This window comes from Pristis pectinata, chromosome 29, assembly GCF_009764475.1.
Source record: "Pristis pectinata isolate sPriPec2 chromosome 29, sPriPec2.1.pri, whole genome shotgun sequence".
Classification (NCBI taxonomy): Eukaryota; Metazoa; Chordata; class Chondrichthyes; order Rhinopristiformes; family Pristidae; genus Pristis; species Pristis pectinata.
The window spans coordinates 375,711-403,326 of NC_067433.1; the positions used below are offsets into that span (position 1 = coordinate 375,711).

General features: G+C 43.8%; 1 protein-coding gene across 1 annotated transcript in view; it reads right to left on the minus strand.

The window, feature by feature from the left end:
• Positions 1-27,616, minus strand: part of LOC127584214 (annexin A4-like) — an 80,658-nt gene that overhangs the window by 17,543 nt on the left and 35,499 nt on the right. The window contains exons 6-9 of the mRNA XM_052040826.1: positions 26,299-26,389; positions 19,433-19,512; positions 13,263-13,319; positions 7,348-7,441 (exon numbers count right to left, since the gene is read on the minus strand). Coding sequence (XP_051896786.1) covers positions 7,348-7,441; positions 13,263-13,319; positions 19,433-19,512; positions 26,299-26,389 — 322 coding nt within the window. The remainder of the gene's footprint in view (positions 1-7,347; positions 7,442-13,262; positions 13,320-19,432; positions 19,513-26,298; positions 26,390-27,616) is intronic.

The following is a 27,616-nucleotide window of genomic DNA, read 5'->3' on the forward strand; positions in this document are numbered from 1 at the left end:
ATGACTCATTGGTCAGTTCCACTTGCTCCAACGGATATCCTCTGCTGCATACCCTTTTAATTCTGGCAACATTTATTGAGAGTGCTTTTTCCCCCAAAAGCATGGAGATGACTGGATAAATTGCCTGGCATCTGCATTGCTATAAATGATTGAAATTTTGATGCACAGATATTTGTGTTCAGCTTCTGATCTCACACAGCATTCTGTGCCTCCCCACCACCTCCAAAGAGAAATTAGCCTGCTTTTACTGGGATAGTTTGCTATAGTTTGTTTCCTGTGTGATTTAAGTAGCTTCGATTGACTGTGTTTGTGGTATAATAATCTATTTGCTGTTAGCCCAGGTACATACCTCATCTGCTTTCAGATCATCAACTTGTACAGTTATAGACAATTTAACTTTTGTTACTCATTTATACACTTCCTTTTCAAAGATTCTTCTGCCATCATTTCATCTTGCAAAATCTCAAGTCTCCAAAACAAATTCTTCAAGATTTTCACTGAGGAAATTGAATGTATACAAATCTGATAGGATAAGATGAATTAGTGTGAGAGGATACTTGTGTGGATCACAAATGCAAGCATGGACCAGTTGGCCTGTGTTGCTGTGTTACTGCTTCAGCATTGAGTGAAAGTAATTTTAGTTTTAATCATTGTTTTGGAAGTGCTGAACAGCCACTTAAAAGATGTGCAAGTCAGTCTTTCAGCAGAAGGCAACAGAATGGATCAATTTCCTTCTGCCATCAAACATGTTCTCCAAACAAAAGATTTCAGTTGGTACTGCAGGAGCTGCTAACTACCAAAAGTTAACTCACAGCAAATGAGTGTTAATTTCACACCAGCTTAACTGATTGTTCCATTGGGTAATAAGGGCTATGCACTCCAAGGAACATCTATTCAATTAGTTATTTTAAAAAGTACTGTGGAGTAAACTCTTCCTTCCCCAAGCACCACCTGTGCATTTGATTTTGTACAAATCACCACAGCACTGCATGAAGAATGATTTACTGGCCAGACTGTAGCTGACGAATGCCAAAGTTCTGTCACAGAAGGAAATAATCTTAAGTAGGTAGAACGCCTTACCTTGTGATTTGTCTTGCAATTTCTCTGCTGGACCTTGCTCACCATTTCCTTGCGATTTAGGCCAGAGTTTGGCACTTCATCTTAAAATGGCAGATCTCAAATGCACAAGTGCTTTTCCACACCAAATGAATAATATGGGATGTAATATCTGATCATGTTTAGGGAGTCTTCAGTTCAATGTTTAATGAGTTAGGAGAGAAAATGATGTCTGAAGAGAAAGGGAAGTTGCAAAGTTGCAGGTGTATGATAATATGACAAAGGATAGCTCTGTGGGTCACACTTGTCCAAGTCTGAAAGGAAGGAATTTGAAAATACCTAGAGGGGACAAGAATGGGATGCAGCAGGCTGGATGTCCTCCCTCTATGTTCTATCAGATCTGTGATTATGATTTCTCAGGGATTTGGGAGTGGGAGGAATATCCCATGGTTACTACCCTCAAGGAGATCAGAAATCCTTCCCATTGTCCTGGTTAATAAATATATTCCTCAGACACTTCAATAAGACTATGATCATTGTTGGAGGCTGCTGTGCACAGATTGGTTGCCATGTTTACCATTTTATAACAATGACGACTTGAAAGTACTTCATTGGCTATAAAGCATTAGGAGCCATCTTTTGGCCAAAAAAGGCACTGCAAAAATGCAGGCCTTGAGACCGACAGAGCCAAACAGGCAGATATACAGTGTCTACACACACACACTGCATCTACCTGTGCTCATTGAGAATGCATAATTGTAATGTAGAATGTAGTATTCTCTAGTTTTTCTTTCCAATCACTCTGATTTACAATGAGAAAAATGCAGCTTAAGGAAATATACAAATATTTCAATCACAAAGTGTCACCTTCTCCAAATGAGCATTTTAGATTTGTTAATTGGGCTATGGAGGAGAGTAAATACTAATAATGTTAAATCTAGGGTTTGGCTGGAGCATAGTGGTGGGGTGGAATAGTATTTTGGGAAAGGGTACTCAAAACCAAAGGCATATTTCTAATACAGATGCTACTAACATCCTCAGAATATTCCAACTGCAAGCCATTATGTAGCAGTTATCTTCCCAAGGAATTGACTAGGTCAATATTTCCTCATTCCTAACACCTTTCCAATGTCTGCCTGAATCCAAAGGACCAGGGACCTAATGTTGGGTCAGAATCTAGATCCTGGTGCATATCAGCAAGAAATCTGAGACCTCTGCTTTTTGTGATTTTTATTAATGACTTGGATGAGGGGGTAGAAGGGTAGGTTGGCAAGTTTGCAGACGACACAAAGGTTGGTGTTGTGGATAGTGTAGAGAATTGTCGAAGATTGCAGAGGGACATTGGTAGGATGCAGAGCTGGGCTGAGAAGTGGCAGATGGGAGTTCAATCCAGAAGTGTGAGGTGGTACGTTATGGAAGGACAAACTCCAAGGTGGAGTACAAAGTTAATGGCAGGATTCTGGGTCGTGTGACGGAGCAGAGGGATCTGGGGGTCCGTATTCACAGATCCCTGAAAGTTGCCTCACAGGTGGATAGGGTAGTTAAGAAAGCTTATGAGGTGTTAGCTTTCATAAGTCAAGGAATTGAGTTTAAGAGCCGCGAGGTAACGTTCAGCTCTATAAAACTCTGGTTAGACCATACTTGGAGTACTGTCCAGTTCTGGCTGCCTCATTATAGGAAGGATGTGGAAGCATTGGAAACGGTACAGAGGAGATTTACCAGGATGCTGCCTGGTTTAGAAAGTATGCATTATGAGGAGAGACTAAGGGAGCTAGGGCTTCACTCTTTGGAGAGGAGGACGACGAGAGGAGACATGATAGAGGTGCACAAAATATTAAGAGGAATAGATAGAGTGGACAGCCAGCACCTCTTTCCCAGGGCACCAATGCTCAATACAAGAGGGCATGGCTTTAAAGTAACAGGTGGGAAGTTCAAGGGAGATATCAGAGGAAGGTTTTTTTTTTTACCCAGAGTGTGGTTGGGGCATGGAATGTGCTGCCTGGGGTGGTGGTGGAGGCAGGTACATTGGTCAAATTCAAGAGATTGCTAGATAAGCATATGGAGGAATTTAAAATAGAAGGATATGTGGAAGGGGTTAGATAGTCTTAGGCGAGGTTTAATGGTCGGCACAACATTGTGGGCTGAAGGGCCTGTATTGCGCTGTACTGTTCTATAAATGAGTCTGAGGACAAAAGAGATCGCAAGTGGTAGAATCTGGAACAAAAACAGAATGCTGGAAGTACTCAGTAGGTGAAGCAACGACTGTGGAGCAAAAAGCTATGTCAACATTTTGGGTTGAGACCTACATCAAGACTGAGGGCAGAAGAGGAATGATTGCCAACATGAGGGAGGAGTGGAACAGAGGGTGGTAGGTGATAGGTGGAACCAGATGGAGGAAGAGATGGTCAGATGGAATCAAGTGGTAGGGGAGGGAGGAAGGAAGGGGATGGGAAAGGTAAACAAAGGAAGAGGAGAACCAGTGGACAGGAGAGTGCCTGTGGGAGAAGGACATGGGGGACATGGGTTACATCAAATTGGAAAATTCAATGTTCATACCATGTTTTGTAAGCTACCCAAGTGGAATACAAGATGTTGTTCAGACTGTTCTTCCAGTTAAGACATGGTGCATCACTGCAAGAGAATGGAATATGGTGCTGGTGGGCACAGATTTTACATTCCCACCAACTGTAATTTCAATGACCTGGAACAGGCATAATTGATTGTAAAGATTTTTGAATTTTCAAACCTGGCATGGTACTCCCAGATTCTACATACGGACTCGGAGTTGAAAGACATTTGTAATTGAGGGTGAACAGGGAGTTAATGCATCCAGCTTCCTGACATCCAGAGCAACTTCTGGAGCAGGAAAGGTTTGACCTCGGAAAGTGCAAACAGCCAAGTCTTTTTTTTAAAAAGAAAGGCTTAGACAAAATTGCATTTCTCATGGGTGGTCATGATTGCAAATCTGATGCACCCTGCAAACAAAACAATGTGGGCCAATGCAACTGTACATGGAACTGTGATGTTGTGGCCGTTACATGGGTTGAGGGAAGGACAGGAATGGGTGATCGATGTACCAGGGTTTCAAAATTTTAGGAAGAATAGAGAGGGGGGTAAAAGAGGGGGAGAGTTGCAATACTAATTAGAGATAACATATCAGTTGCACTCCAGGGAGTCATAATGGAGGGCTCAGACACAGAGTTTGTATAGGTAGAACTCAGGAATAAGAAGGGTGCAATCATTCTTGGGGGTGTACTATAGACCTCCCAAAAGCCACCAGGACATTGAGGAACGGATATGCAAACAGATTAGGGAAGTTAGTAAAAATTACAGGGTTGTGGTCATGGGAGACTTCAACTTCCCTAATATAAATTGGGACCCTTTTAGTGCAAGGGGGTTGGATGGGGCAGAGTTTGTTAGGTGTATCCTGGAAGGGTTCTTAAATATGTTGACAGTTCAACAAGGGGAGAGGCTATTCTGGATCTGGTGCTGGGTAATGAGCCTGACCAGGTGACTCACCTATCAGTGGGTGAGCAATTGGGGAACAGTGACCACAGCTCATCAACTTTCAGGATAGCTATAGATAAGGATAGGTATGGGGCTAGCGGGAGGGTTTTAAATTGGAGCAGGGCTAATTATGAAGGCACAAGGCAGGAACTAGGTAGAGTAAATTGGAAACACCTTTTTGCTGGCAAGTTCACATCGAACACATGGGAAGTGTTTAAAGATCAAACACATAGGGTAAAAGATAGGTATGTCCAGATTAGAAGGACATGAATAACAAAATAAGGGAACCTGGAATGTCCAGAGAAGTGATGAACTTAAGTCAAGAAGAAAAGGGACAAGTATGTAGAGCTTCGGAAGTTAGGATCAGATGGAGCACGTGAGAACTATAGAGAAGCTTGAAATGAACACAAGAAAGTATTTAGGAAAGCCAGGAGGGGCCATGAAAAGTCCTTAGCAAGTAGAATTAAGAAGAATATGAAGGCATTCTATAACTATGCAAGGAATAAGGGGGTAAAAGGGAAAGGGTAGGACCACTTAAGAATAAAGAAGTGAATCTATGTTTGGACGCAAGGGATAGGTCGAGGTTCTGAATGAGTATTTCTTCTCAGTATTTACCCAGGAAAGGGACATGCAGGACATAAAATTTAGAACTGAGGGTGTAAACATGGTAGGGCATTTAGAGGTCAAGAAGGAGGTAGTGTTAGGTCTCCTAAGCAGTATTAAGGTGGATAAGTCCCTGGGGCCCAATGGGATATACCCCAGGTTACTGAGGGAGATGAGAGGAAATGGCTGGGGCCTTGACCAATATCTTTGTGTCCTCTTTGACCACGGGTGAGGTCCCGGAGGACTGACGAGTGGCTAATGTTGTTCCTCTCTTTAAGAGGAACAAGGGAAAATCTGGGAATCTATAGACCAGTGAGTCTCATGTCAGTTGTAGGGAAATTGTTGGAGAAAATTCTTAGAGGATATACGAGCATCTGGAATCCAATGGCTTCATTCGGGAAAGCCAGCATGGCTTTGTGCTGGGCAAGTCATGTCTTACTAACCTGGTTGAGTTTTTTGACAAGGTGATGAGAAAAATTGATGAAGGTAGAACTGTGGATGTCATCTATATGGACTTTACTAAGGCATTTGACAAGGTCCCACATAATAGGTTAATCAAGAAATTTTGGATACATGGGGTCAGTGGAGAATTGGCTCTGTGGATCCAGAACTGGCTTGCCCATAGAAGACAGAGGATGGTGGTTGAAGTGACTTATTCAGGCTGGAGGCCTGAGAGTAGTGGTGTTCTGCAGGGATCTGTGCTGGGACCTCTGTTGTATGTGATGTACATAAATGACCTGGATGAGCATGCTGATGGGTGGGTTAGTAAGTTTGCAGACGATACCAAGATTGGTGGAGTTGTGAATAGTGTAGAACACTGGCGACAGATACACCGTGATATAGATCAGCTGCAGATGTGGGCAGCGAAATGGTAGATGGAGTTTAACCTGGATAAATGTGAGGTGCTGCACCTTTGTAGGACTAATGTCAAGTGGCAGTATATCCTTAAGGCAAGACCCTTAACAGTGTTGAAGAGCAGAGAGACCTTGGGGTGCAAGTTCATGGCTCATTGAAAGTGGCTACACAGGTAGATAGGGTGGTTAAGGCAGCTTACGAAATGCTTGCTTTCATTAATCAAGGTATTGAGTATAGGAGTCAAGAAGTTAGGAGGCATCTCTATAGAACTCTGGTTAGGCTGCATCTAGAGTATTGTGTGCAATTCTGGTCACCTCACTATAGGAAGGATGTCAAGGCTTTAGAGAGAGTGCAGAGGAGGTTTACCAGGATGATGCCTGGATTAGAGGGCACATGCTATCAGGAGAGGCTGGAATGAGGGGTACATTTTTCCAGAGAGTGATGGATGCCTGGAATGCATTGCCTGATAGGGTGGTGGAGGCAAATTCATTGGGGGCTTTTAAGAGGGGCTTGGATAGGCACATGAATGAGGGGAAAATGAAGGGATATGGGCATTCTGTAGGTAGGAGGGAATAGCTATGTCAGCACACCATTGTGGGCCAAAGGGCCTGTTCTGTGCTGTACTGTTCTATGTTCGATGGCTGATATCAAGGCAGTATGACAAGGACATAGTGGCTAAACAGAAACAATTGGAACCTACTTCCGTTGAAAGAAAGGTGTCAAGTCTTCCCTTCTGAAAGTCTCTCAAGTCTTTCCAATTGAAAAAACTGACAACAGAATGGCAATTGGGAAAGATAGAAAACTCAATTTAATAATGTATTTCGTGTCTCAGGATACGCAAAGCACATTATGGCTAATTAAGTACTTTTGAAGTATAGTTACTGGTGTTGAAATGTTCCAGTCAGCTTTTGCAAACGCCAGCTGCCACAAACAGCATTGTAGGAAGTGATCAAATCATATATTTGTTGGGGGTAAACATTGGCCAGGACACAATGCTTTTTGAACAGAAAATGTGATTGGATTCTTTAAATACCACCTGAAAGGGCAGAAGGATCCATGTTTAACATTTAATTTGAAAGGCATAAGTTCCAACCTCATTGTACTTCCTCAGCGTTGCCATGTCATATAATCATTTGTCTGGAGTGGGATTGGAACCCATGACTTTCTGAAGCACAGGGCAAGTATCTGGCTTTCAGTGTTGCAGAATTGACTGCACAATTTTAAAAAAAGAAAATTAGTGAAATCCTCTTGTTGAAATAGCTAAACATGTCTCGACCCAGAATGTTAAACTTGCAGTGTTCAGTGGTTGAACCAGATGGACCTTACCTCTTTTCAAATGAAATGGGTTCCTAATACAGAGAATGCTCAAGAATGCAACTTCATCCGTTCCCCATTGTTTCTCACCAGCATCATACAGTATCTAGAATACAAGGGGAAGACACAACTAGTTCTAGTTAGATATATTTGGAAACAGATTTCAGCAGATACACCACTCTGATTACAAACATGAGAAGACAGGAAGCAACAGAATTAGATACTTGTGAATCAGAGTTCAGAACCCACACATGAAAATCACATTGTAGACCCTGAATTCAGATGTCTGAATCGATTACGATATGGCCCATGACCTCAGCCTGTAGCTGGCAAGGTATTTTGCAAATTTGAATTTTTGGGAATTAAATTTAGAATTCCTTGGTGAAACCTCCACAATGCAAGGAACATGGCTGAATGAGAGTGTTAATTGCCAGGGTTGGAAAAATGTATCCTAGGCTCTAAAGGAGCAAGAGGAAATAATGAAGGCCCTGACCAGGATTTTCCCAATCCCCTTTGGCAAGGTATCACAATTGAAAGACTGCTGATACATTATTGTTGTTTAAAAAGAGAAAAAGTGATAGTTCAGATAATTATAGGACAGTCAGCCCAACATCGGTGGTAGGAAAATATTAAAAACATTCAAAGTGTATAAAATTCAAACTGTATAAAATGATTCAAAAGGCACAGTTTAATCAAGGACAGTCAACATTCATTTGCTATGAGATGGTTAGATGCAACAACTTGATTGAATTCAAGATATAATATTGAGGGTTAATGAGGGTAATATATTTGATGCATTCTGCATGAATTTTGCCAAAGTATTTAACAAAATGTTCAATGTGGCAAGAAGAGATATAGAGCAAAGCAAGATAGGGGGAGAAGTTGCACTACTTCTGACAAGGTCCCACATAATAGGTTAATTAAGAAAGTTCAGATCCATGGGGTCAGTGGAGAATTAGCTATGTGGATCCAGAAGTGGCTTGCCTACAGCAGACAAAGGGTGGTAGTTGAAGGGACTTATTTGGGCTGGAGGCCTGTGAGTAGTGGTATCCCTCAGGGATCTGTGCTAGGACCTCTGCCATGTGATGTACATAAATGACTTGGATGACTATGTTGATGGGTGGGTTAGTAAGTTTGCAGATAATACCAAGATTGGTAGAGTTGTGAATAGTGTAGAAGAGTGGAGACAGATACAGCGTGATATAGATCAGCTGCAGACGTGGGCAGAGAAATGGTAGATGGAGTTTAACCCGGGTAAAATGTGAGGTGTTGCACCTTGGTGGGACTAATGTCAAGAGGCAGTACACTTTTAAGGGCAAGACCCTTAACAGTGTTGAAGAGCAGCGACACCTTGGGGTGCAAGTCCATGGCTCATTGAAAGAGGCTACACAGGTAGATAGGGTGGTTAAGGCGGCTTATGAAATGCTTTCTTTCATTAATCGAGATACTGACTATAGGAGTCATGATGCATCTCTATAGAACTCTGGTTAGGCCGCATTTGGAGTATTGCGTGCAATTCTGGTCACCTCACTATAGGAAGGATGACAAGTTTTTAAGAGAGAGTCCATAGGAGATTTAATAGGATGCTGCAGGATTAGAGGGCATGTGCTATCAGGAGAGGCTGGACAAACTTGGGCTCTTATCTCTGGAGTGGCAGAGACTGAGGGGTGATCAGTTGGAAGTGTATAAAATTATGAGGGGCAGAGATAGGATGGACAAGCAATATCTTTTTTCCATTATTGAGTGATACAATACCAGAGAGCATGCATTTAAGGCGAGGGGGGTAGGTTCTGAACAGACGTGAGGGGTACGTTTTTCACTGAGAGAGTGGTGGATGCCTGGAATGTGTTGCCTGATAGGGTGGTGGAGGCAACTTCATTGGGGGCTTTTAAGAGGGGCTTGGATGGGCACATGAATGAGAGGAAAATGGAGGGATACGGGCATTCGGTAGGTAGGAGGGATTAGCTATGTTAGCACAATATTGTGGGCCAAAGGGCCTGTTGTGTGCTGTACTGTTCTACGTTTGAAGAATCAGGGAGAATATCACAGCGGCATACTAACCCTAACACAGAAAGGACAGAATGGAGGGCTCATCCACTGAGTCTATATGGGTAGAACTCAAAAATAAGAAAAGGTGCAATCACTCTGATGGGATTAATATTAATCGACCCCCCCCCAGTAGTCTCTGGAACATTGAGGAACAGATATGCAGACAGATTATGGAAATGTGCAACAACAACAGGGCAGGGATGTTGTAGTGGATGAACTCAACTTCCCCAACAGACTGGGACCTCCTTAGTGCAAGAGGGTTTGACAGGGTGCAATTTGTAAGGTGCATCCAAGAGAGTTTCTTAAAACAGTATATGAATAATTTGACTAGAGGAGGGGCCATACTGGACTTTGTATTGGGAAATGAGCCTGGCCAGGTGACTGACCTTTCAATGGGGGTACATTTCGGAAACAGTGATCATAACTCCTTAATTTTTAAGATAGTCATGAATAAGAAGTATGGACCTTGCAGGAAAATATTCAACAGGGGGAGGGCAAATTACAAGAGTCTTAGGCTGCAGTGAGGGAGAGTTAATTGGGAACAACTGCTTTTGGGCAAGTCCACATCTGACATGTGGAGGGTGTTTGAAGACCAACTGCACATAGTACAGGACAGGGATGTTCTTGTAAGGAGGAAGGATAAGGATGGCAATGGAAGGGAATATTAGATGATGAGAGAGGTAGTGAACTTAGTCAAGAAAAAGGAAGCCTATGTAAGGTTTAGGAAGCTAAAATTGAACAGGGCCCTTGAGGATTATAAAGAATCCAGAAAACAACAATGAGGGGGATCAGGAGAGCCAGGAGGGTCCTTGGCAAGTAGGATTAAAGAGAATGTCAAGGCATTCTACACATACATCAAGCACAAGAGGATAACTAGGAAGAGGATAGGACCATTCAAGGATAAAGGAGGGAACATGTGCTTGGAGGCCGAGGATGTGGGGCAAGTCCAAAATGAGTACTTTGCATCGGTATTCACAGAGGACAAGGACATGGAGGATAATGAGATCAGTGTGCCGCATTCTAATATGCTAGGGCATTTTAAGATAAAGTGATGGTGTTGGGCCTCTTGAAGAACATTAATCTGGACAAGTCCCCAGGGCCTGATGGAATATACCCAGGTTATTGAGAAAGGCAAGAGATGATATTGCTGGGGTCTTGACCAAGATCTGTGTCCTCTCTAGCTACAGGTGAAGTCCCAGAGGATTGGCGAGTAGCTAATATTGTTCTATTGTTCTAAGCGAGTAGCTAATAGTCAAGGAAGGAAATAGGGATAATCCTGGAAATTATAGACCAGGAAGTCTTAAGTCAGTGGTAGGGAAGCTATTGGAGAGGACTCTTAGGGAAAGGATTTATGAACATTTGGAAAATCATGGTCTAATTAGGGACACTCAGCATGGCTCTGTGCAGGGGCAGTCATGTCTTACTCATCTGATTGAGTTTAAGAGGTAACAAAGTGATAGATGAGGGTAGAGCTGTGAATGTTGTCTACATGGATTTTAGTAAAGCATTGGACAAGATCCCTCATGGTGTGCTCATCCAGAATACTAAGATGCATGGGTATAAATAAGTATATGAGACTTGGATGAAAATGTGGATGAGTGGGTTAGTAAGTTTGCAGATGATACAAAGATTGGTGGTGTGTGGATAGTGTAGATGATTGCCAAAGGATATAGATCAGTTGCAGATATGGGTGGAGAAATGGCAGATGGCATTTCATCCAGCCAAGATGTGAGGTATTGCACTTTGGTAGATTAAATGTAAAGACAAAGTACACAGTTAATAGCAGAGTTGATATACAGAGGGATCGTGGGGTCCAAGTCCATTGTTCCCCGAAAGTGGCCATGCAAGTAGATAGGGTGGTGAGGGTCGTGTATGGCACACTTGCCTTTATTAGTCAAGGCATTGAGTTCAGGAGTCAGGAAGTTATGTTGCAGCTTTATAAATACTCTGGTTAGGTTACATCTTCAATATTGCATTCAGTTCTGGTCACCCCATTACAGGAAGGATGTGGAAGCTTTGGAGAGGGTGCAGAAGAGGTTTACTAGGATGCTGCCTGGATTAGAGGGCAGGTGCCATAAGGAGAGGTTAAACTAGGGTTGTTTCCTCTGGAGTGGCAGAGGCCAAGGGGAGATATGATAGAAATGTATAAGATTATGAGAGGCATAGATAGAGTAGACAGCCAATATCTTTCTCCCCCCCACCCCCAGATCGAAATGTCTAATACAAGAGGGCATGCACTTGAAAATTCAAAATGGCAAAGTTCAAAGGAGATGTGCGGGGCAAGTTTTTTTTTATTATTATCCACCCAGAATGGTTGGTGCCTGGAATGAACTGCCAGGGCTGGTGGTGGAGACAGATACAATAGAGGCATTTAAGAGGCTCTTAGACACATGAATATGCAGAGAATGGAGGGATATGGACCATGTGCAGGCAGAAGGAATTAGTGTAATTAGCCATCATTAGTTTAGTTAGTTCAGCACAACATTATATGTTCTATGGCAAACTTCTCAGTGAAATGAAAGTCCATGGGGTCCAAAGGAAAGTGGCAAGTAGGAAATAAGCAAAACTAAGAGTTGACAGTAGTTTTATTGATTGGAAGGCTAAGTTAATCAGTGTTCCTCGAGGCTTGATACTAGGTTCCTTACTTTTTTTTGTGGCATTTGTCAAATGATTTAGACTTGCATTTAGGGGTCCATGACTTTGTAGATTATAGTAAAGTTGTGTGTGGTTTTAAGGTGAAGGAGAGAATTCAGGAGTACAATATCAAAGGACCAGTCAGGCGAGCATAAAAGCACCTTCACCCAGACTCCCAGGTTTGATGTACCATCACCTTTGAATTATGAAATCCAGAGTTACAGATAAAGTGCTGTATAATAGGAATAGACCTAATTGCTCTTTTTTGGATTTAGACTGTTACACCATTGACAGCCTTGCCTTCAACTGACAAGACCCCAAGTTCTAGAATTTACTCTAAGCTTCTCAGCCTCTTTACTCAATTTTAAATGTCTTCAGTTATCTGTGCTAATATCTTGTGTGGCTCAGAATCTAATTTTGTTTACTAACTCTGAAGTACTTTGTGATGTTCTGGATTAAAGTACAAATTATAGTTTTGCTTGCTAAAACCAGCATGACATGAAGGGATCTTCATATCCTGCAGTTATAGCTATCCTCCCATGCCCAGTTTTACTCAGTCTCCATTTATCTGCCTAATCTTGCACTGTAGCCAATACCACAGTGAATAGTTGTTCCTCACAACCCAAGGAATACGGAATAGGAATTGAAACTTCTCATTTCAAATGTAGTGATTAAATATGGTGCAGGAAGGGATCATACTAAGTGGAAAGGAGAAGTTGGAGATCTGTGTGGGATATGAATCTTCGAGAGAGTCCAGACATGACTCCAGTAACAGAAATGAGGGTCAGATGAAGTGGACAATCATGAAGAAATAACAATGCTCGGTCAACTTTTGCTAAAATTAGTGAAACAGGGGTAGAGTCACATCTGTTGGGCTCAAAAATAACAGGGTTTAAAACAGTGAGTGATATCAATCTGGTACAAGCAGAGTTGAAATCTTTTACTTTTAGAGCCCTAGGCTGTTCACAAGAGTCATACAAAATGGAAACCTCAACCATTCAGCTCAACCAGTGGGGCCACATACATCTTCCAGCATGTGGCACGTAGCCTTCCATGCCGAGGTGAAAAAGTTCCTCCTCAGCCTTAGACTGTTGACCAAATACATGGCCAGGAACTGCATTGGGATGAATACTCCATGCCTTCTTTGAAGCCATGGTTGTAGCTAACTCTTGTAGGAGTTCTGGCTCTGTACAAAGTGTTACAATGACTAAATGCTTCTCCATTTCTCTAATGCCACTACTGACCTGTGCATCCTTCTTGGCTTGCTGCTCATCTACATGATCTCCTTCATCTCTGTTTCCCTGTTTAAAAAAAGCAAACATAGTAAATTTTAAGCACCGATTTTATTAAAATGAAGAAGACATTTGAGGAAATGGAAACTTTTGGGTAACACACAGCTCAGTTAAAGGTGGCAGTTGCTCCCAGTTGTATCAATGTGCTAAGCACAAACTGGGCACAGCAAAGCCTGAATACAACTCAACACCAGTTCATTATTCTGCTGTGGTAACAAAGGTCTTGACAAGTGAGCTGCCACCACAGCGTGCTGTGGCCAATCTGAAGAAACTACCTAACACAACAAACAAATCAGCAGATCGAGCAGCGTCTGTGGGGGAAGAAGAATTGCTGATGTTTCGGGTTGAGACGTCAATTCCTCTTCCCTCCAGATGCTCAACAATTCTCCAACAGATTGTTTGTTGCTCCAGGTTCCAGTCTTTTCTCTCTCTTTGAATAAATTACCTAGTTCCAATCAGGTCAGCAATGTACAAAGGGGAGATGTTTGAATGTTAAAGGCAGTGCAAGAATCACCAAACTGACCCTCAAACCATTGCAGCTAGAATTAATAAGCAGAGGCTAATAAAGCTGTAGCTCAACTTGCCCTGATATGGAAGGGAAGCATATTTAACTAAGGAAATTTGGAAGATCTGGCATTACGGCCAATGGATAGGTTGTAACTCTGGCCCTCATGCACCCTCACAATTTCCATCTATAATTGAAAAATATATAAAAAGATACTGGAACTTTGAAATTTGAACCAAAAAATACCAGAAATGTGCAGGTCAAGCAGGTTTTGTGGAAAGGGAAAAAGAGTTAATATTGTCCTGAAATGTTAACTCTTTCCACAGATGCTGCCCAACTTGCCAAGTGTTTCCAGCATCTTCTGTTTTTAATCCCATCTTTAGTCACCAGGTAGATTTTTAAAGTAGTCCAAGGAGATTATCAGATAGGTAGAATCATAAAAAAAGACACAAATCGTGAATTTGGAAAAATAAGTAAATTCTTTGAGAAACAAAGGACTACAGATGCTGGAATCTGTAGATGAAAAAAACAAGGTGCTGAAGGAACTGAGAAGGTCAGGCAGCATCAGTGGAGAAAAGCAGATGGTCAACGTTCTGGGTCAGGACCCTTCTTCAGAACTGAAGATGGGAAAAGGGGAAACCCAATATATTTGGGGGGGGGGGGGGGGTGGGGAACAGAGTAGTGACAGGTGGACAAAAGAGGGGAGGTGGGGTGGGCACAAGGTTGTGATAGGCAGATGCAGGTAAGAGATAGTGACAGGCAGATGCAGGGGAGGAGGGGAGAGCAGATCCACTAGGGGGTGGGTTCTTTGATTGGGACAAAACAGCAAATTCCAAAAGTGAAAAAGGGCAATTTTCAATCCAGATCAGAGACAGCAAATGTAGATAAGGAAAAATACAACAGCAATCTCTCGTATTTGGAATCGAACCTTCATTCATGCCTTCTAACATGTCAAAGTTAGAAGTCAATCACAAGGTGACAGATATAAACTTTTACTGGATACAGAAGACATTCTTTATCACCTTATCAACATTTTAGTAAGTGTTTTAAAAGTTTTTTTCTAACTAGTCGAGTGGGGGCTGGACTACGCAGGCGCGGTGCGGGCAGCTTGAGAAAAGATGGGAAGAAACTTTGGAGGACTCGAGGGCTTCGGTTCGGAGAACTTCGGAGCAGCTAAGTTTTTTCTGTTTATCACTTTTATTAGGGTTTTAAGTGTAAGGGTTAGTTTTTGTTAGGGTTTTTAAATGTAAGGGTTAGATTTTTATAACTCTCTTTAGTAAGTGTTTTAAAAGTTTTTTTCTAACTAGTCGAGTGGGGGCTGGACTGCGCAGGTGCGGCGTGGGCAGCTTAAAGCAAGCAGCCTATAGAGCAGGCAGTGTCGTAGCGGGCAGCAGAGTGAGTGGGAGCAGAGTGGTCGGGCTTTGGCTCAAGGGGCTTCGGTGTAAAGGGGCAAGGAGGGTAAATAGCTGGTAAGTAAGTAAAGGTGAGGTTTACCTGTTGTCTATTATAGATTTGTAGGTGGGATTAACTAGGGAAAAAAGAAAGGCAGTCAGATGGAGAACATGGTCATATACTGCAGCTGTTTGATGTGGGAACTTGTGGACCTTGCTGCGGTCCATGATGGCCACATCTGCAGTAAGTGCTTGAGGCTGGACGAACTTCGGCTCAGAGTTGATGAGCTGGAGTCGCAGCTACAAACACTGCAGCATAAGGGAGGGAAAGAGTTATGTAGACACGGTCCATCAGGTGACAGTCACCCCCCTAGAGCAGGTACATCTGAGGTGCAGGATGCAGATAGAATGGTGACTGTCAGGGGAGGGAAGAGGAAGAAGTCAGACAAGCAGGCAGAGCAGGGAACCCCCAGAGGCTGCTCCCCTCAGTAACAGGTTTTCCATCTTGGAGGCTGTTAAGGGGGATGACCTGCAGGGGTCTAGCTGCAGTTATCAGGTCTCTGGTACTGGAACTGGGACTGCTGCTCAGAAGGGAAGGGTGGGAAAGAGACATGTGGTAGTGATAGGGGACTCGATAGTCAGGGAAACAGATAGGAGGTTCTGTGGCAGTGAGCATGAATCCCAGATGGTATGTTGCCTCCCAGGTGCCAGGGTCTGGGATGTCACTGATCGGGTACACAGGATTCTTGAGTGGGAGGCAGAGCAGCCAGAAGTTGTGGTCCATGTTGGCACCAATGACATAGGTATGAAGGGGGATGAGGTCCCGAAGAGTGAGTTCAGGGAGCTAGGCAGAAGATTGAGGAACAGGACCTCAAGGGTAGCAATCTCGGGATTGCTGCCGGTGCCATGCGACAGTGAAGGCAGGACCAGGAGGAGGTGGCAGATAAGTGCGTGGCTGAGAAGTTGGTGCAGGAGGGAGGGTTTTAGATTTCTGGATCATTGGGATCTCTTCTCGGGAAGGTGGGACCTGTACAGAGAGGACGGATTACACCCAAACCAGAAGGGGACCAATATCCTTGCGGCTAGGTTTGCTAGGGTGGTTCGGGAGGGTTTAAACTAGTTTGTGAGGGGGAAGGGAACCGGAGTAGGTCAGAGGAAGAAAGGGATGGGGAAAAGTTAGATCAAACAGGTAGAGAGGCTTTGGGGAAGGAGAAGCAGAATACAGGCTATAAAAGTAGTAAGGTAGATGGACTGAAGTATGTTTACTTAAATGCAAGAAGCGTCAGGAATAAGGGAGATGAACTGAGGGCTTGGATAAGTATGGGGGACTATGATATTGTGGCTATTACTGAGACGTGGCTGACGTTAGGGCAGGAGGAGTGGATATTGAATATTCCTGGTTTTCGGTGTTTTAAGAGGGATAGGGAAGAGGGGAGAAGAGGAGGAGGGATGGCGATACTGGTCAGGGACACTGTTACGGCTGTGGAAAAGATGGATGTTGTAGAAGGATCATCTCTAGAGTCCGTATGGGTGGAATTAAGGAACAAGAAAGGAGCAGTTACTCTACTAGGAGTATTCTATAGGCCCCCCGGTAGCAGTAGAGATATAGAGGAGCAGATTGGCAGACAGTGTTTGGAGAGAAGCGAAAATAACAGGGTTGTTATAATGGGAGACTTCAACTTCCCAAATATAGACTGGAACCTGCTTAGTGCCAAAGGTTTAGATGGGACGGAATTTGTTAAAATTTGTCCAGGAGGGATTCCTGACGCAGTATGTCGACAGGCCGACTAGAAGGAATGCCGTGCTAGATCTAGTTTTAGGAAATGAACCGGGACAGGTGAAGGATCTATTGGTGGGTGAGCATTTGGGGGACAGTGACCATTGCTCCATAACCTTTAAACATGTCATGGACAGGGACAGGTGCAGAGAGGACAAGAGGATTTTTAACTGGGGAAGGGCGAACTATGAGGCTATAAGGAGAGAACTTGGGAGTGTAAAGTGGGATGTCCTTTTTGAAGGGAAATGTACCACGGAGATGCGGTCGGTGTTCAGGGATCTTATGCAGGATGTTAGGGATAAATATGTCCAGGTGAGGCAGAGAAGGGATGGCAAGGTGAAGGAACCGTGGGTGACAAGAGAGGTGGGACGACTTGTTAGGGAGAAGGTAGCATACATGAGGTATAAGCAGCAAGGTTCAGACAGGGCCTGTGAGGAATATAGAATAGCAAGGAAGGAACTTAAGAAAGGGCTGAGGAGAGCTAGAAGGGGACATGAAAAGGCTTTGGCTAGTAGGGTTAAGGAAAATCAAGGCCTTTTTCATGTACGTGAAGGGTAGGAGGATGGCTAGGGTAAAGGTAGGTCCGATTAAAGACAAAGATGGGAGAATGTGCCTGGAGGTGGCAGAAGTTCTCAATGAATACTTCTCTTCGGTATTCACCAAGGAGAGGGGACTTGATGACGCGGAAGGGAGTGCTGCTAAGGGTAATGTTCTCGAGGTTGTAGATATCAAGAGAGGATGTGTTGAAGTTGTTAAATAATATCAAGACAGATAAATCTCCGGGGCCTGATGGGATTTTCCCCAGGCTGCTTCAAGCGGCGAGGGAGGAGATTGTTGAGCCGCTAGTAAGGATCTTTGAGTCCTCGTTGTCCATGGGGATGGTGCTGGAGGATTGGAGGGTGGCAAATGTTGTCCCCTTGTTCAAAAAAAGGTAGTAGGGATAGTCCAGGGAATTACAGACCAGTGAGTCTCACGCCTGTGGTGGGTAAGCTGTTAGAAAGGATTCTAAGGGATAGGATCTATGATCATTTAGAGAATCATGGACTGATTAGGGACAGCCAGCATGGCTTTGTGAAGGGAAGATCTTGCCTCACAAGCCTGATAGAGTTCTTTGAGGAGGTGACGAGGAAGATTGATGAGGGTAGTGCGGTCGATGTGGTCTATATGGATTTTAGTAAGGTGTTTGATAAGGTTCCTCATGGTAGGCTTCTTCAGAAGGTCAGAGGCCAAGGGATCCAAGGAAGCTTGGCTGTGTGGATTAGGAATTGGCTTGTCTGTACAAAGCAGAGGGTTGTGGTGGAAGGAGTGCCCTCGGATTGGAGGGCAGTGACTAGTGGTGTCCCGCAGGGATCGGTTCTGGGACCTCTACTATTTGTGATATTTATAGATGACTTAGATGAGGGGGTGGAAGGCTGGGTTAGTAGGTTTGCGGACGACACTAAGATCGGCGGTGTTGTGGATAGTGTGGAGGGCTGTCGGAGCTTACAGAGAGATATTGATAGGATGCAGAGCTGGGCTGACAAGTGGCAGATGGAGTTCAATCCGGAGAAGTGTGAGGTGGTACACTTTGGAAGGACAAACTCCAGGGCAGAGTACAGGGTAAATGGCAAGGTACTTGGCAGTGTAGAGGAGCAGAGGGATCTGGGGGTTCATATTCACAGTTCACTGAAAGTTGCCTCACAGGTGGATAGAGCAGTTAAGAAGGCCAGTGGGATGTTAGCTTTCATAAATCGTGGGATTGAGTTTAAGAGCTGCGAAGTGATGATGCAGCTTTACAAAACTCTGGTTCGACCACACTTGGAGTACTGTGTTCAGTTCTGGTTGCCGCATTATAGGAAGGATGTGGAGGCATTGGAGAGGGTGCAGAGGAGATTTACCAGGATGCTGCCTGGATTGGAGAGTATTGAATATGAGGAGAGGCTTAAGGTGCTAGGGCTTTATTCACTGGAAAGGAGAAGGATGAGAGGAGACATGATAGAGGTATATAAAATATTGAGAGGAATAGAGTAGACAGTCAGCGCCTCCTTCCCAGGGCACCAATGCTCAAGACGAGAGGGCATGGCTTTAAGGTTATGGGTGGGAGGTTCAGGGAAGATGGCAGGGGGAGGTTTTTCCACCCAGAGAGTGGTCGGTGCATGGAATACACTGCCTGGGGTGGTGGTGGAGGCAGATACGTTGGACGAGTTCAAGAGTTTGTTGGATAGGCATATGGAGAAATGTGAGATAGAGGGATATGCGGGAGGAAAGAGTTAGATAGTGTGAGGGTGGTTTGATGGACGGCACAACATGGTGGGCTGAAGGGCCTGTTTTGTGCTGTACGGTCCTATGGTTAACATTTTAATTTCTGAATGTTGTTTCCAACCCAACAACAAGAACAGGATCTATCCTGTTCTAACAGGGCAGCTGTGCTGGTAGTGGTCACAGCTAAGCCCTGGGGTCTCTTCCTTACCGTTGCTAGGGACACGAGCACTCTTTGGAACATGTGAGAAGTGTCCCCACAGATATCGTCCTCCAGACTGTTGCCAAATTCTGAAAACAAGGTTTCAATCATTAGCTCACGACAAGTAATATAGAAGCCAAAAGCAAAGGAAACAAAACAGAAACTGCAGTTCTCTAGTGACAGAAACCATTGTTCAGGCCAACCAAACTGAATCAAGCCTTTAAAACATTTCATTCATATATTCAAGTCTTTCTATGGCCCCTTCAACTCAACTAGCTCTTATAGGTAACCAAGGTAAAGTAGTTAAAGGTACCAGGCTAGTAATCCAGAAACCTGGATCAACAATCCAGGGATACAAGTTCGAATCCCACCATGTGTGACATGGGATGCAAATTCAGTGAATTAAAATAATCTGGAAGGCAAGAAAACTAGCCTCAATCACAGAACTATTACGTTTTCATAATCACCCTTCCAATTCAGGAAAGGAAATCAACTGCTCTTACCCAGTCTGGCCAATGTGCAACTCCAATCCCATACTGATGTGGTTGACTCTGGACTGACCTTTGAAATGGCCTAACAAGCCATTCTACTGTAACTCAACTGATGGGTTACTGCAGTGGAGTGAAGGTGGTGGTTCACTATCAGGGAATGCTGCCGAATGGCACATGTAGGAGTAGGTGCTGAGGGACGCAATGAAGCTGGGTTCAGTGAACACAAGGGCTCAGTGGGGAAGGACTAGTTTAGGGTTCTTCTGCCACTGGAGAGGGAGGGACAGGGTCAGGCAAGGAAGTCCCATGAGTGGCATCGGTGCTGTGATTTCTAAAAAAGGTAACACTAATGATTGATCCATACTCGAATGTAAAGGTTTGCACTGTTTCATTGTTGTATATGGTTTGTGTTTTTTTTTATGATGAATAAAGTCTATTTTGGAATAAATAAAAAAGGTGGCAGTTCAGCAAGGGCAATAAATGTTGGCTTTCAAGATTTTTGGATTCCTGCAATCCTGGTCTCTTCTCCCCAGAATTGCATATTCATCATGTCCCAAGAGATAACTACCTTTCTTATCATGGCTTCAGGGAGTTCCACTAGAGTAGAATGCAGACTCACTGCTGCCCAGACACCACCACCTGCCTCTTTCCTCCTAAAGTGGATGCTGCTTAGGAACCTTTCCATAAGATTAAATTCTTTCCGCTGACCACCCCATCCCCACTGCTACATCCTGTGTTAGGGAACAGAGACCAGAGCCTGACATTCAGGCATCCAAAACTGCAAGTAATTGGCCTCAGCTCTAACTTGTGCTGCAGGGAAGGAGAAGCACTCGAGAGAGAGAAAACAGGTAAGTGTTGGAACGGGCAGTGGAAAGGAGACACCGAGGGCCAGGCTTTTTCCAAGCACAGACGGGAAATTTAACTGATATGCTGTCTACTTTCCCATCTGTCAGCTTGGGCAAGCACTCCCACTGAGTGCACTGGCTCATTCTCTCCACTCCCCACACCTCTCTTCAAAGTCTATTTTCTGTTTGCGTAATTAAAAGTACTGATATTATTTGTCTTCTAATGCACTTAAAAGCACAACTCCTATTTCTAAGATGATCAATTAATTTAAGATAGTTTTTGAGACACTACGGAGATAGGTCTGCCAGAGAAGGGGCTGTACTTGAAGAAATACACGATGATGCTGGAGGAACTCAGCACACCAGGCAGCATCCGTGGAGAAGAGCAGGCAGTCAACATTTCGGGACTGAAGATAGGAAAATGGGAAGCCCAATATATAGGAGGGAAAAGCAGAGCAGTGATAGGTGGACAAAAGAGGGGAGGTGGGATGGGCACAGGGTGGTGATAGGTAGATGCAGGTAAGAGATAGTGATAGACAGGTGCAGGAGAGGTGAGGAGAGCAGATCCACTGGGGGAGGGGTCAAATGTAAGGGGGGGGGGGAAGGTAGAAGAGGCTAAGAAAGGGAAGAGAAGAAGTATAGTGGGGGGGGGGGGGGGGGGAGATGGGCATTCCTTATCAACTGACATCATCTACAAACCCACTGACGCCCACAGCTACTTCGATTACAGTTCCTCCCACCCTGTCTCTTACAAGGGTACTATCCTTTTTTCTCAATTTCTCTGTCTCCACCACATCTGCTCCCATGATGAGGCTTTCCACTCCAGGACATCTGAGATGTCCAACTTCTTTTCTAACCGGGGCTTCCCCCTGACTGTGATTGGGGGACCTCGCACCTGTATCTCTGCCATTTCCCACACCTCCACTCTCACCCCTCCCCCCCACCCGACCAAACAAGGATAGGGTCCCCCTTGTCCTCCAATTTCATCCCACCAGCCTACGTATCCAACACGTCATTCTCCTCCACTTCCATCATATCCAACGGGACCCTACCACCAAGCATATATTACCCCCCCACCCCTTTCTGCCTTTTGCAGGGACCGCTCTTTCCGTGACTCCCTAGTTCACTCCTCCATCCCACCCCAGGAACTTTCCACTGCCCCCGCCATAGGTGCAACACCTGCCCCTACACCACCTCCATTCAGGGACCTAAAGAGTCCTTTCAGGTGAGACAGATTCACCTGCACCTCCCTTAATATCATCTACTGCATTCAGTGCTCCAAGTGTGGCTTTCTCTATATTGGTGAGACCAAACGCAGACTAGATGACTGTATCACAGAACACCTGCGCTCTGTCCATAACCACAATCTGCATCTCCGTCGCCAGTCACTTCAACTGCCCCTCCCACACTATCACTGATATGTCAGTCCTCGGCCTCCTCCACTGCCAGGAGAATTCCAAGCACGAACTGGAGGAACAGCACCTCATTTTCCATAGAACAATTACAGCACCATTCAGGCCCTTCGGCCCACAAAGCTGTGCTGAACATGTCCCTACCCTAGAAATTACTAGACTTACCCATAGCCCTCTATTTTTCTCATCTCCATGTACCTGTCTAACAGTCTCTTGAAAGACCCTATCTTATCAGCCTCCACCACCGTTTCCGGCAGCCCATTCCACGCACTCACCACTGAGTAAAAAACTTACCCCTGACATCTCCTCTATACCTACTCCCCAGCACCTTAAACCTATGTCCTCTTGTGGCCACCACAATTCAGCCCTGCAGAAAAGCCTCTGTCTATCTACCCGATCAATACCTTTCATCTTATACACCTCTATCAGGTCCCCCCTCATCCTCTGTCTCTCCAAGAAGAAAAGGCCAAGTTCCCTCAACCTGCTTTCATAAGGCATGCTCCGCATTCCAGGCAGCATCTTTGTAAATCTCCTCTGCACCCTTTCTATGGCTTCCACATCCTTCCTGTAGTGAGGCGACCAGAAATGAGCACAATACTCCAAGTGGGGTCTGACCAGGGACCTATATAGCTGCAACAATACCTCTCGGCTCCTAAATTCAATTCCCCGGTTGATGAAGGACAATACACGCTATGCCTTCTTAACCACAGAGTCAACCTGCACAGCCGCTTTGAGCGTCCTATGGACTTGGACCCCAAGATCCCTCTGATCCTCCACAATGCCAAGAGTCCTACCATTAATACTATATTCCGCCAACATATTTGACCTACCAAAATGAACCACTTCACACTTATCTGGGTTGAACTGCATCTGCCACTTCTCAGCCCAACTCTGCATCCTATCTATGTCCCTCTGTAACCTCTGACAGTCCTCCAAACTATCAACACCCCCAACCTTCATGTCATCCACAAACTTACTAACCCACCCCTCCACTTCCTCATCCAGGTAATTTATAAAAATCACAAAGAGTAAGGGTCCCACTACAGATCCCTGAGGTACACCACTGGTCACCGACCTCCACTCAGAATAAGACCCTTCAACAACCACTCTTTGCCTTCTGTGGGCCAGCCAGTTCTGGATCCACACTGCAATGTCCCCTTGGATCCCATGTCTCCTCACCTTCTCCATAAGCCTCGCATGGGGTACCTTATCAAACACCTTGCTGAAATCCATATACACTACACTACATCTTGGAACCTTGCAGCCTAACAGCATGAATATTGAATTCTCCCATTTTAGGTACTCCCCACCCATGCCTCCTCACACCCTCCCCACCATGCTTCTTCCCTTTCCTAGTCTCTTCTACCTTTTCTTCCCCCTGCTCTTCTTACTTTTGACCCAGCCCCAGTGGATCTGCTCACCCTTCCTCCCCTGCACCTACCTATCACTATCTCTTACCTGCATCTACCTATCACAACCCTGTGCCTACCCCTGCCTCCCCTCTTTTGTCCACCTATCACTGTTCTGCTTTTCCCTCCTATATATTGGGCTTCCCCTTTTCCTATCTTCAGTCCTGAAGAAGGGTCCTGACCAGAAACACTGACCGCCTGCTTTTCTCCACAGATGCTGCCTGGCCTGCTGAGTTCCTGCAGCATCAGTGTTTTCCATCGAGATTCCAGCATCTGCAGTCCTTTGTTTCTCAGGCTGTACTTGAACTTGCCTTAGGAAATGAAACTGGGCAGGTGGTGAAAGTGTCATTTGGGGAACACATTGGTAACAGTGCTCATAATTTTCTGTTTCAAGGTAGTTACGGAAAGGGATAAGATGAGATATCTTCAGTCACATGTACATCGAAAAACACAGTGAAATGCATCTTTTGCATAGAGTGTTCTGGGGGGCAGCCCGCAAGTGTGGCCATGCTTCTGGCGCCAACATAGCATGCCCACAACTTCCTAACCTGTACGTCTTTGGAATCTGGGAGGAAACCGGAGCACCCAGAGGAAACCCACGCAGTCACGGGGAGAACATTGGTCCTCAAATTGGGAAGAGGCAGATTTCGATAGTGCAAAAAAGGATCTGGTGAATGCAGATTGGGAGTAGATATTTGTGGTAAAATGACATCCAAAAATTGCGAGTTTAGGGTCAACATGTTCTGACAAAAGAGTAAAGATGGCAAGATTCGGGAACTTTGGAAGAAAAGTTTATTGAAGGTTTGATCAGGAAAAATAAGGAAACATATGACAGGTATAGGCAACTTTAATCAAGCAAGTCTCTCAAGGACTATAGAGGGTGTAGAAGGAAAAATAGTAAAAAAAAAAATTGAAAGAAATTAGTAGGGCAAAGAGAGGCTGTGAAATATCCTTGGTTGGCAAAGTTAAGAAGATTCCCAAGACATTATCAAGAGGTGACTTATCATCTTTAAGAAATGACTTGATAGAGGTGTGCAAGATAAGAGGCAATAGATTGAGTGGACAGCCAGAGACTTTTTCCTGAGGGAGACAATGGCTAACATGAGGGGGCATAACTAAGGTGATTGGAGGAACATACAAGGGAGGTGTCAGGGGCAAGTTTTTTGTTTTTGTTTTTTTTTTAAAAACAGTGGTGGGTGCTTGGAACGCACTGCCAGCAGAGGTTGCGGGGGCAGATACATTAGGGACATTTAAGAGACTCTTAGATAAACACATGAATGATAGGGAAATGGAGGGCTATGTGGGAGGGAAGGGTTAGGTAGATCTTAGAGCAGGATAAAATGTTGGCACAACATTGTTGGCCGAAGGGCTTGTACTGTGCTGTAATGTTCCATATTCTACGAGTATATTAGGAGCAAGAAGGTAATCCATGTTTGAAGCTAGGGAATGCTGATGAGGTCCTAAATGAAGACTTCTCACCTGTATTTACCAAGGAGAAGGACATGGAGGATATTAGGTTCAGGGTGGGATGTGTTGATAGTCTAGAGCACGTCAATATTAAAGGTGGAAGCGTTAGATGTCTTGGAATACACGAGGGTGGACAAATAGAGGGCCAGATGAAATCTATCCCAGAATGCCAAGGGAAACAAGGGAGGAGATTGCTGGGGCTCTGATGAAGACTATTGCATCTTTGTTAGCTACAAGTGAAGTACCAGAAGACTAGAAATAGTAGGATAAGCCAGTCAACTACAGGCTGGTGAGCCTTACATCCATGGCAGAAAAGTTATTGAAGAAAATTCTAAGGGACAGGATTTATGTACATTTGGAAAGGCAGGGACTGATCAGGGCTTTGTTCAGAGGTAATCCTGTCTCACTAATTTGATTGAGATTTAAGGAGGTAAAAGGAGATCAATGAAGGCAGTGTAATTGATATTGTCTATCTGGATTTTGGTCAGCCACTTGACAAGGTCCTGCATAGTACGTTTGTCTGGAAGGTTAAGGCACATAGGATCCAAGTCAAACTGGCTAATTGTATCTAACTGGCTTGGTGATAGAAGGCAGAGAGTAGTGGTGCAAGCATGTTCTTTTCTGATTGGAAGTCTGTGACAAGTGTAACACTGCAGGGATTGGTACTACAACCTTTGCTGTTTGTGATACATATTAATGACTTGGATGAGAACGTAAGAGGTAGATTTGTTGATGATCTGAAAAATATCAATGGTGTTTTGGATAGTGAGGAAGTTATCTAAATCTACAGAAGGATATAGATCAGATGGAAAGTTGGGTGGAGCATTGGCAGATACACATTTAGGATTAAATTCTAGGTATACAAAATTACAAGAGGCATAGATAGGGTAGATAAAATCTTTTCCAAGTGATAGGAGTATCAAAAACAAGCTTTGACTTTGATACCAGGGATAATTATTTTTTGAAAAAACGGTGGTTAATATCTGGCATACACTGCTAGGGAGATGGTAAAATCGGATACAATTAATACTTTAAAGAGATATTTAGACAGACATTTAAATAGACAAGGCATAGAAGGACACTATATTTCCTTGGTGTCTTTTCTTAAAAAGACATGAAAGAGCAGTTGCCCATCATTTAAAGTCAGTGCAGATAAGCCTTCAATTACAGTTCAACATCCAACCCTATGACTTTTAGCAAGAAGCAGTTTTAAACTACATTTCGGGATATTTTTTTAAACATAGAAAGTAATACCTTTCTTGTAAGTGGCAACAATCTGCTGGATTTCGCGATTATTCCGCGAAGCCAAAATTTCAATCAAACAACCTTCATCCGTACCAGCGCCCTATGGATAAAGACAGTTGGTTACATCTTTTTGGACTTCATAGAAATTGAACACATTTACAATTGATTAACACCTGCCATGTAGATTGTATAAAAATATTGATACCATGGCAAATACATCAATTGTGATGTATTTAAAACAAACCAAGAAACATTTCCACAGTTGTAAAAACAATTAAGTAAGCATCTGTAAAACTGAACAGTCCATTAGGCATCCTGAATTATTGCATTGAGTTTTAAAATCCCTTGCGTGATGAGTCATTCCTGGTAACTGTTGCTTAAGTGATCGAGGCAGACATTCAGTACCAGTAAAATCTAAATGACAATGAACTACAGTGTGAAGGGTCAGTTCATTGACTTATCCTTAAATGCTATTGGTTAATGGAGGAACATTTTCTAAAAGTCACAGCCAGCCTGGACACCATTAAGACAAAAAGGGGAGTTGAGAGATTGTGGGGTTCATTTCCAAGATTTGTAGTCCTTCAGGATGAAAGATTTCATTTATACAAGGTTGTTTGTGTTTAAAAGAACTTTATAAAGAAGGGAGTACTTTAGAAGTATAGTCACTACCTGTTATGTGGGGGATGCAACAGCCAGTTTGTGCAGTGTAAGTTCCCACAGACCAGCAAAATATAATTAGATAAAAAGCAATTCTATTCTGGAGATAAATACAAATTAGAAGACTGAAAAACAATTCTTTGTTCTTCAAAGTAGCATCATGATACCTTTTACTTCTGTCAGAGGATTCAGGGCTTGATTTAGTCTAGCATGAAAGGCAGCACCTCCAGCATTGCAGCACTCCCTCAGCACTACATCCGAGGGTCAGTTTAAATTTGTGTTGAAAGTAAGACAAAGCCACAATTCAGATGAAAGTGCTGCCAATTAATTCACAACTAACATTTTAGATTAGTTTAAATAGGTGCATGAAAGACAACACAATGAAGGAACTTGGTATATAATTGAACCTATTGACAACTAAGTTTAGTTTTTTGTAAATACACCTTTCAAGATACAATCAAGAATTTTTACAAGAAGCTTTTTATCTTTGCAGCTTGATGACAAGATGAAAACATCACTGACTACAATGTGATAAAGGGCATTTCATTCACATATCAGTAATATTTAACCAGAGACACTTGTACCTGGTGCCAAGCTAAAGGGAACGATCAAAGTTGAAATTCTGGTCACCGAGTAAACAGTGAATAGGAGGAAGAATGATAAAATAAAA